Below are 10,395 nucleotides of genomic sequence, written 5' to 3' on the forward strand. Positions count from 1 at the left end.
ATAAATATATATATATATATATATATATATATATATATGGGCACCTGGGGTGTATCTGCACCTCACAAAGTGAGAGGCTTGGAGTGTACGTGCATCTCAGGTGTATGCATGCAAAGCATTGAGAAGTAGAGTGTGTATATTTGGGGTGTCTATACACCTCAGATGGCTGTGCAGTTTGTTTGTTTTGCTTTGTTTATATCTAAAGGAGCAAGAAGATTATTTGCTTCAGCTTGAAAGTAAAGGAGAATCTCCGAAGGGCACAGCCTTGTTTAGACCGAATGCTGGTGAGACAAATAAACTCAGGTGTACAGGCACCTCTTCAGCATGCATTCAGGTGTATGTACACCTCAATTGCAACACCAACCATCACAACCCTGCATACACCGCAACGCTCGACATTATACCGTCAGTGAGCTGCATTGAGGTGTATATGCACCTCAGTGAGGTGTATGTACACCTCATTGAGGTGTACATACACCCCAGTCATGTTTGTATGCATCGTTTACTTTATTTACTTGTCTTATGCATAAATAAATAAATGTATAAATATATATATATATATATGTCTATTTGCTTCTATCTCTCTTTCTTTCTCAGCTCTTTCTGTCTCCTCTTCATTAATTCACCCAAGCGGCGTTCGTCAAGATTTTTATTTTAATATTTGTGCTCTAGAAGCTGTGCATACACCCGAACTGCAGCAGCAGCAGCAAAGAGGGGTCTCTGTCTCTCTACCCTTTCTCGCAACCCCCCCTAGACTAACAAGAGATGAAAGTAATAATAAACAAAATTATAAAAACAAAATAATTTAAAGTATTTTTCTTTAGCCACTACAACAAATACAATTACCCTTGTTCTCCTTCTCTTTGTTACGTGTATAAACACATATCTTTTATGAATATATATATATATATATATAACATATATATATATATACGTATATATATATGTATATATATAACATATATATCCGTATATACATATATATAATTACTCATGAATATAATACATATTCAAGCATATATATATATATGCATATATATACATATATATGCATATGTGTACATATATATATATATATATATATATTATTTATATGTGCATGCAGATATTTTAAATATATCTCTATCTTTAGAGTTTGTGGGTGTTATGCATACACCGCAAATGCTCTTTTATCCCTTTGTTAATAACCTTTAATAAGTTTTATTTGGGGTGTATAGGCAGCTGCATGCATGCGTTTGTATCTGTGAAAATCAGAGAAATCTTCTTCTTGTCTCATAACCCAGGTGTGCGTACACCCCAACACCGTCGATCTCATTAGAAGTAAGAAGCTGCAGTCTTTGTTTATTTTTATTATCTTTTTATTTTAACTCTAAAGGTAGAGATATATTTAAAATATCTGCATGCACATATAAATAATATATATATATATATATGTACACATATGCATATATATGTCAGTTTTATTTAATCTTGCTTGTCTTTGTTTATTATTATTATTATTATTGCGATGTATATGCTGCAGAGGAGCTGTCTCTTCTTTCTTTGTTGCTGAGTAGAGCTGCAGAGACACTCGAAAAAGATTACTTTAAAGGGGAGACAGTCTCTAGAGGTGAATGAAAATATAAATCTGTCTCCTTTTTATTGTTTATTTCTTTTGTTTTTCTTTTTGTTTATTTTGCTCTGTACTTTGTTGTTTACTTCTTGTTGGGTGTATTTGTTTGTTTATTTTTATCTCTCTTTGTTGCTATCGGTTTGTTTATTTTCGTTTATTTATTTCTATTGGTCTTTGTTCACTGTATTTGCTGCTGCTGCTGCATTTGCTGCTGCTGCTGCTGCTGCATTTGCTGCTGCATTTGCTGCTGCTGCTGCTGCTGCTGCTGCTGCTGCATTTGCTGCTGCTGCTGCTGCTGCTGCATTTGCTGCTGCTGCTGCGTGTGTGTGCGTTGCATGCAGACTTTTCTTTGTTAGATGTCTCTTACGTTGGTGATGGAGGCGTTTCTCTTGTCTCTCTTCCGACAAACTCGCTGCAGCAAAACTGGGCTCGTTATCGCTGTCAGCAGCAGCAGCAGCAGCAGCAGCAGGAACAGGGGCAGCAGCAGGAGCAGCAGGAGCAGGGAGTTGGTGGGTGCAGCAGCAGCTTAGCTGTAGTCTCCCTCCTGTCTCTTTTCTGTCTCCTTTTTATTTCTTAGCACACGCACTCGTTGCTTCTGTCTAACATGTCCTTGCTGCTGCTGCATTTGCTGCTGCTGCATTTGCTGCTGCTGCATTTGCTGCTGCTGCATTTGCTGCTGCTGCATTTGCTGCTGTTGCATTTGCTGCTGCTGTACTTGATGCTGCTGCATTTGCTGCTGCTGCGCTTGCTGTTATTCAGTGGGCATAAAGGAGGTAAAGAGACTGAAGAGACAGGCAAAGAAAGAAGCAAAAATAAAGCACCGACTGCAGCTAGAGCAACAGCAGCAGCAGCAGCAGGATGAGCAGCAGCAGGATGAGCAGCAGCAGCAGAAGCAGCAGCAGAAGCAGCAGCAGCAGGAATGGGCGACGTATTCAATTGTATATTCTGGGAAAGTTGAAGTTGGAGAACTCGTCGCTGATGACCTCCAGGAAGGCCAAGGGTTTAGGGTTTAGGGTTTAGGGTTTAGGGTTTAGGGTAAAGGGCTTAGCCTGCTGCTGACAACCCAAGGTCTATGGATTAGGGTCTAGGGTTTAGGGTTTACGGCTGAGGGTTTGTTATGCAGACAGCACATCAAGGAAGCTCTACTGATGCACTGCGCGTTGAGATCAGCATACCCTCTGTGGTGCCTAAACCCTAAACCCTAAACCCTAAACCCCAAACCCTAAACCCTAAACAGTTGGATGTACATCAAGCCGTAAACCCTACTACTTGTTTAAAGACTTAATGCATCCGCTTCTACGTACTTAGCAAGCAGCTCCAACCTGTAATCAGGGTTTAGCGTTTAGGGTCTAGAGTTTAGGGTTTAGGGTTTAGGGTTTAGGGTTTAGGGTTTACGTTTCAGGCCCATCCGTCGGCTTTGTCTGTAGAGTGGAAGTCGCCTAAGAAACTTTACCTTTGCATGAAGAACAACCCGGAGCAAAACATTGTACGCGCTGCTGCTGCTGCTGCTGCTGCTGTTGGTGTTGCTGCTGCTGCTGCCGCTGTTGCTGCTGTGCTGCTACTGCCGTTGCTGCAAGCACCTTGTGCTGCTGCTGCTTCCGATTCCGATGCTGCTGCGATCCTTTTGGCAGCTGTCGTTTATAATGCTGCTGCTGTTGCTTCTGCTGTTGCGGCAAGCGCTTGGTGCGGCTGCTGCTGCTGCTGCAGCTGCTGCAACCGCTTGCTGCTGCTGCTGCTGCTGCTGCTGCTGCTTGAAGGTGATTGAGTTGCCTCTGGAAGTCGATAGGTCTGCTGCAGCAGCAAAGTTCATTACAGCCAAAAGACAGCTGAATATTGAGGCCCCTGTTGTTGCTGCTGCTGCAGACAGTAGCAGCAACAGCAGCAGCAACAGCAGCAGCAGCAGCACTTCGAAGTTGCCGCATGCCTTTGCTGCTTCAGCAGCAGCGGATGGAGGCAGTCTAGAGGAGGCAACTGAAGCAGCAGCAGCTGAAGTAGAAGCAAAAGATACTGCTGAAGCAGCAGACATAGCAGCAGCAACAGGAACAGCGACAGCAGCAGCAGCAGAAGCAGTAGACGCAGCAGCAAATGATGCATCACTTAGCCTACCCTCCAAAGCAGCACCACCAGCCTCAGCGGCGGCTGCTGCAGATGCAACAGCAGCAGCTGCGGCAGCAGAAACAACAGCTGCAGCTGCAACAGCAGCCACCCCAGCAGCAGCTGCAGCAGCAGATATCGCATGCAGTGCTGCAGCACACACAGCAATTGCTTCTGCAGCAAACACAACAATTCCTGCTGCAGCAAACACAACAATTCCTGCTGCAGCAAACGCAGCATTTGCTGCTGCAGCAGTAGACGCACAAACTGCTGCAGCAAATGCAGCAACTGCTGCAGCAGCAGAGACGACATCTGCAGCAGAAACGGTAGCTGCTGCTGCTGCAGAGACAAAAACTGCTGCAGCAGCAGAGACAACAGCTGCTGCTGTAGGCGACACAGCAAGTGATGCGACAGCAGATGCAGCAGCAACTTCAGCAGCAACTGCTGTAGCAGCAGATGCAGCAGCAACTTCAGCAGCAACTGCTGTAGCAGCAGATGCAGCAGCAACTGCAGCAGCAACTGCTGCAGCAGCAGATGCAGCAGCAACTGCAGCAGCAACTGCTGCAGCAGCAGATGCAGCAGCAGATGAAGCAGCAACTGCAGCAATAGATGCGGCAGCAGATGAAGCAGCAACTGCAGCAACACATGTAGCAGCAGATGCAGCAGCAGATGCAGCAGAAAGTCCATCAGCAACTGCTGCAGCAGCAGATGCAGCAGCAACTCCAGCAGTAAGTGCCGCGGCAGCAGATGAGGCAGCAACAGATGCAGCAGCAGATGAAACAGCAGACGAAGCAGCAACTGCAGCAACAGATGCAGCAGCAGATACAGCATCAACTCCAGCAGCAACTGCTGCATCAGCCGATGCAGCAACAACTCCAGCACCGACAGCAGCAGCAGAGAAGATCGCAATGCCCCAGCAGTTGCAGCTGTTGCAGTGCCGTGAGGGGCAGCAGAATGTGCTGCTGCTGCTGCTGCTGCCGCAGCAGCACAGGCCCCTAAAAACAACTCTCTCGCTAGAGAGCGGCATAGTATGACAACATGAAGACCGTGCTGCTGCTGCTGCTGCTGCTGCTGCTGCTTATGCTGCTGCTACTTCTGCTGCAGCTGCTTACTTTGGCTCCTGCTGCTTGTAATGTTGCTGCTGCTGCTGCTTCTGCTGTTGCCTCTATTGCCGAGCCTCAGCGTACTTATTGCTGCTGCTTCGGTTGCTTTTGCTGCTGCTTGTGCTGCTTCTGCTGCTGCTTGTGCTGCTGCTGCTGCTGCAGCTACTTGTGAAGATCATCTCTGAAGGACCGAGTGAATGCACCCTTTCTGCAGCAGCAGCAAATGAGCATGACGGCGAAGCAACAGCAACTGCTGCTGCTCCTGCTGCAGTAGCAACGTCGAGTGGATGCGAAAGTGCTTCTGCTGCTGCTGCAACGACACAGCAGCAGCAGCAGCAGCAGCAAGAACAGCAGCAGCAGCAAATTTTCGAGTGGTGTTGGGCGGGAGTGCCTCATGGAGAGCTTGACTTGAGGCAGCATAGGCTGAGCCCCGCTGCTGCTGCTGCTACTGGCTCTGCTGCAGCTGCTGCTGAGCCTGCTGCTGCTGCTGCTGACACTGGCGTTGCAGCATTGCGGTTTTCTGCACCTTCTGCAGCAGCAGACCTGCCAGACGCGGACCCAGCAGCAGGAGCGGCAGCAGCAGCAGCAGCAACAGGAACGAAGAAAGTTGAAGCTCCAGCAACACCGGCAGAGACCTCCATGACAGCAGCAGCAGCAGCAGCAGCAGCAGCAGTTTGGCGGCTGGTTATTCGTAAGAAGCAGCCGAAGGTGTGGGGCGTTGAGCCCATTGCTGCCTGCAGCTTGGAGCAACTGCAGCGGCAGCAGCAACAGCAGCAGGAAGAGGAACAGCAGAAGCAGCAGGAACAACTGCAGCAGCAGCAACAGCAGCAGCTGGAGGATGAGGAGGCTGCTGCAGAGGTTGGGGAACTGGTGAATGCAGCAGAAACAGCAACAGAAAAAACGACTCAAGAGGAAGCAACAGCAGCAGCAACAGCAGCTGCAGCAGCTGCAGCAGCAGCAGCAGAAGTAATTCAGTTCCCTTTAGGCCCGTTCCTGGTGCTTGAGAATTCTCTGTGGCGGCAGGTTGTCTAGGGTTTAGGGTTTAGGGTTTGTGCAAACCCTAGACCGTAAACCAAATGCATTTAATATACAATTCATTTGCAGCAAACCCACGGGGTGTATGTACACCTCAGTTACATTCAAATTGCGTTGCTTTGACTCTCTTTCCTCAGCAATACAGGAGAACTCCTTCCCTTTAGCTAGCTGTAGCTAGCCAGCTAGCTAGCTGCAACTAACCAAGGGGAGTTATAGCTGCAGCTAGCTGCAGCAGGAACAGCAAGCAGCAGCAAGCTGCAGCAAACTGTAGCTAGCTAAACATGCGTACTATCTAATAGTATAGATGGAGCTAGCTAGCTGCTGCATGGGGGCATAGGAGTGTGTGCAGCATATAAAAGGAATTCATCGCCTTGCTGCGGTGTATATACATCTCTTTGGGTGTATATAGTTGAGACAGTTTTTTTGTTTGTCTTCGTTGGGGTGTATAGGCAGGTGGTGTCTACGCGCCATTCAACTAATGCAAAGAGGCGAACATAAAGCGGGTTTTATATCTCCATTAAAACATATTTAGTACTACTAATGCTGCTGCTCTCGCTGCTGCTGCTGCAGCTGTTGCTGCTGCAGCAGCAGCAACAGCAGCGACTAGTGCATGCGTTTGCTTCGTCTGAGGGTCCCTGGATGATTCTTTGGGCTGTTTTGTCTCTTTTATATATTTCTCCTTTAACATTTTTCTTTTTTGTTGAAGAAGCTGTTATAAAAACTGAATAAGGAGGTGTACGTACACCCGAACTCCTATACCCTCATCTTTCTCGTGTGGAAGCCCTTTGGTTTATCTGTTGTTTGCTTGTTCTGTTTGCATTTGTTTTTCTGTTTTTATTTCTTTTTATCTTCTTATTTAATCTTTACTTACTATTTACTGCTCTCCCGTACTCCTCAGGTGTCTGTGCAGCTCCCTACTGAAGGCAGCGGTTGCTGCGGTGTATATTCAGCCAGCAGCAGCAGCAGCAGCAGCAGCATATTAAAGATGAAGATTTTGTTTTTGTTTGGTTTGCATGTCGTGTTATGCAGTTTGTTTATGTTGCTGCTGAGAATATATAGTTATGTATATGCATATATAAATGTGAATGCATAGCTATAATATATAAGAATATATTGATATATGTATATAAACATAATAAATATTGATGTAAATATATAAATATTTATATATATTTATATCTATAAATATAATAGATATAAATTTATATGTATCTATATAACTATATTTATTGTTATCTGGCGTAGCGTTCTATTTCTTTTTCTTTTGTATATTGTTATGATTATTTTATTGTATATCTTCTTTATATTTTACTGCATCTCTCTTTCATTGTTTTTCTGTATATACTTTTATAATTATAATCTGTTGCATGTTTGTTTTATTATATCTTGCGGTGTATATTACTTCATTTGTTTTTCTGCTGTTTGTTTTTTATTGCTTTGTTTGTTTTTATGTTGTACATCGTCTTGATTATTTTTTATCTATTTCTTTTCTTTTATTTCTGTCTTGTTTATTTTTTAAGGCTCTTCTTCTGCTGTATATTCTTTTAATTATATTACTTTGTTTTTTGTATATTCTTTTAATTATTTTATTGTTTCTGCTGTATATTCTTTAATTGTTTTGTTGCTGTTTATTGTTTTATTTGTTTTATTACTGTATATCCTTTTAGTTGTTTCTGTTTATTTATTGATTATTATATAATTATAATATATAACTATAATTATATATTATAATTATATATTATAATTATATATAATATACATATATATTTGTTCTATTGCTGTATATATGTATCCCTCTAGTTGTCTTTGTTTATTTTTTGTTGAATGTATTTAGTGTATTTGTTATATTATATTATATAATTATGCTTTTAATTATTTAGTTTGTTTATTTATTTAATATTATTTGTTTATGTTGCGCTTAGGCAGTAAAAAACAGCGAAGATGGATCCTCTGCTGCTGCACTCGCCTCCGTTATACTCTGTCTATTCTTCTTTCTTTTCTCGCATGCATTATCTCCCCGACAACAACAACAACAACAACGACAATAACAATAATAATAATAGTAATAATAATAAAAAGCATCAGCCGCGGTTGCTGCGGAGCCTACTTCCTCTCCCAGCAACAGCAACAGCAGCAACAGCAGCAGCAGCAGCACCGGCTCGCTTAGACCAGCCTGAGAACTGGCGAATCTTTATGGGGGGTCATGACCCTGCAGCGCCGTTTGCTGAGGCTTTGATTAATCTGCACAATCACAACGTCATGTGGATGATTTTCGTCACATGTTCGGTTCTGTGGCCCTTCAGATGCAGACATTAAACCGCCAATACAATTCCTCCTCCTCCTCCTGCTGCTGCTGCTCCTGCTGCAGGAGCTGCTGCAGGAGCTGCAGCAGGAGCTGAAGCAGGAGCTGCGGCAGGAGCTGCTGCATGAGCTGCAGCAAAAGCTGCAGCAGGAGCTGCTACAGGAGCTGCTGCATGAGCTGCAGCAAAAGCTGCAGCAGGAGCTGCAGGAGGAGTTGCGGTAGCAGCTGCAGCAGGAGCTGCAGCAGGAGCTGCAGCAGAAGATGCGACAGCAGCTGCGGTAGCAGCTGCGGTATCAGCCGCTGCAGGAGCTGAAGCAGGCGTTGTGGCAGCTATGGCAGTAGTCGCAGCAGCAGCTGCAGCAGGAGATGCAGCAGGAACAGCGGCAGCAGCAGGAGCTGCAGCTGGAGTAGGAGCAGCAGCAGCAGGGGCAAGGCAAGGAGCAGCAGTAACTGCTGCTGCAGCAACAGCAGCAGCAGTAGCTAAGAAAGCGAGAAGAAACGAATTAGAGTGTCTCTACACCTGAAGATGCGCCGACAGACCACTGGTCTGCCTGCCGCTGCTGCTGCTTCTGCTGCTGCATGCATGCATCTTCATTCAGCAGCAGTTGTTTTGTTTTGTGATGAATTATGTCCTTCTGCTGCACCTGTAAATACAGTTTGCTTCCGATTAAAAACAAAAACTTTTTTATGTTTATATCCGCATGCATGCAGCCTCCTCTCACGCAAGTGGTTGTTTGTATAAACATAATAAATATATTTAACTGTAATAAAACATAAATTGCACAATCTATATCTTATTACCTTTAGATATAGCTTGTACAGTATATATATAATACACAACAAATATAGATATATACGATATATATATATATATATTGTATATATTATATACATACGTTATTTTTATTATCAATAAGTAGAATTGACACGATATATACATATACATATACGTATAATTATATAATATATATAGGTAGGTAGATATAAATATACAGATATATATGGAGGTAGAATAAACATTTTTTTAATTTAGAGATGAAAGAAACATAATAGATGCTGTTTAAAGAGGGACAGTAGACAACAGAGAGAGGAGACAGCTTATGCAGCAGTTTCTGTTTAAACAAACAGAAGAGACAGCACTCTTTGCGAGCTAAACACCTCCCATTATGCATGCACAAGGAGACACAAGGGGCTTCCTTTTGCTGCTGCAGACGCATGCATTGAAGCAGCAGCAGCAGCAGCAGCAGCAGCAGCAGCAGCAGCAGCAGCAGCAGCAGCAGAGGGATGCTTCATCGATACCAATAAAAAAGAGATGCAGAAACCAAAAACAGAGGATCTAGGACGTTTAAGGTTTAGGGTTTAGGGTTTGGTTAGGGGTTAATTTCTAATGTTATGCAGAGCAGCTAGCAGAATTCAGGATTTAGGGTTTAGGGTTTAGGGTTTAGGAAGCAGTAAGTATATCCATTGAAAGGGGTCTATTACGAATTGTTGTATTGCAGGTGATTTGTTCAATGAATTAACATTTCAACAAAAGTTTTCTCTAATTTTCTTCTTTATATGAATATTTTATTGTTTTATTTCTGCAATGCGGTGTATGTACAGCCGGTAGGGCCGCTGGCTGGCTGAGATGGTCTGTGTATGGTTGTAGTATTTGTTTGATTTGATTTGTGTGTAATATAGGGAGTATTTCGCGTGTAAAAGTACTTATTTGGTGTATTTTTGTCTATTTCATTCGATTCTGAAGTCAAAAACACCTTTTTTATTCTCTTTTCCCTTTATTTCGCCGGTTTTCTCATTCTGCTCGCAGCCATGGGGGAGCAGCAGCAGAACCCAGTGGTCTTAAAGGCTGTCTTCTTTGGCGACGACTCAACAGGTAATTAAAAGTAAATTTAAGGATAAAATAAGTAATAATAAAATGAATTTAATTGTGAAATAAGTCAATTTATTCATTTGCAGCTACACGCATGCAGAAGCACAGACACCCCAGTCAAGCGTTCAGAAATAAAGCAGAAAAAAATAGAAAGCAGAACGAAACAGAAGAGGAAAACAAAACAAACAACAGATATCCAGACAAACCAACAAAAGAAGAAACAATTTAACGAAACAAATCTCATCAGCAAGCGCTGGGCAAAAGCAGTAAAATTGTTTGCATATTCGGGTGTACGTGCAGCTTCGAAGTGGTGGCTGTCTCTGCTGCAGCAGAGCCCTGGAATTGATTTGTTATATATCTGGACAAAGAAGAAAGAGAC

At 43.5% G+C, this 10,395-nt stretch overlaps 2 protein-coding genes across 2 annotated transcripts; both read left to right on the plus strand.

The window, feature by feature from the left end:
* Window positions 1-205: 205 nt before the first annotated feature.
* On the plus strand, window positions 206-5,841 carry EAH_00018690 (hypothetical protein, conserved; the record flags this gene model as incomplete). Its single annotated transcript, XM_013393744.1, has 8 exons — window positions 206-284; window positions 1,523-1,609; window positions 1,954-2,121; window positions 2,372-2,550; window positions 2,736-2,795; window positions 3,015-3,098; window positions 3,370-4,662; window positions 4,972-5,841. Coding segments are annotated over 8 exons (2,820 nt in total), but the record flags the coding sequence as incomplete, so codon positions are not given.
* Window positions 5,842-7,785: 1,944 nt separating this feature from the next.
* Window positions 7,786-8,368, plus strand: EAH_00018700 (hypothetical protein, conserved; the record flags this gene model as incomplete). The annotated part of the gene is made up of 2 exons (XM_013393745.1): window positions 7,786-8,100; window positions 8,213-8,368. The coding sequence occupies 2 exons, from the start codon at window positions 7,786-7,788 to the stop codon at window positions 8,366-8,368; spliced, it is 471 nt and encodes a 156-aa protein (XP_013249199.1).
* Between the last annotated feature and the right edge of the window lie 2,027 nt (window positions 8,369-10,395).

The sequence above is a fragment of the Eimeria acervulina genome, genomic scaffold (genome assembly GCF_000499425.1).
Source record: "Eimeria acervulina Houghton genomic scaffold, Eah_scaff123, whole genome shotgun sequence".
In the NCBI taxonomy this organism is placed as follows: Eukaryota; Apicomplexa; class Conoidasida; order Eucoccidiorida; family Eimeriidae; genus Eimeria; species Eimeria acervulina.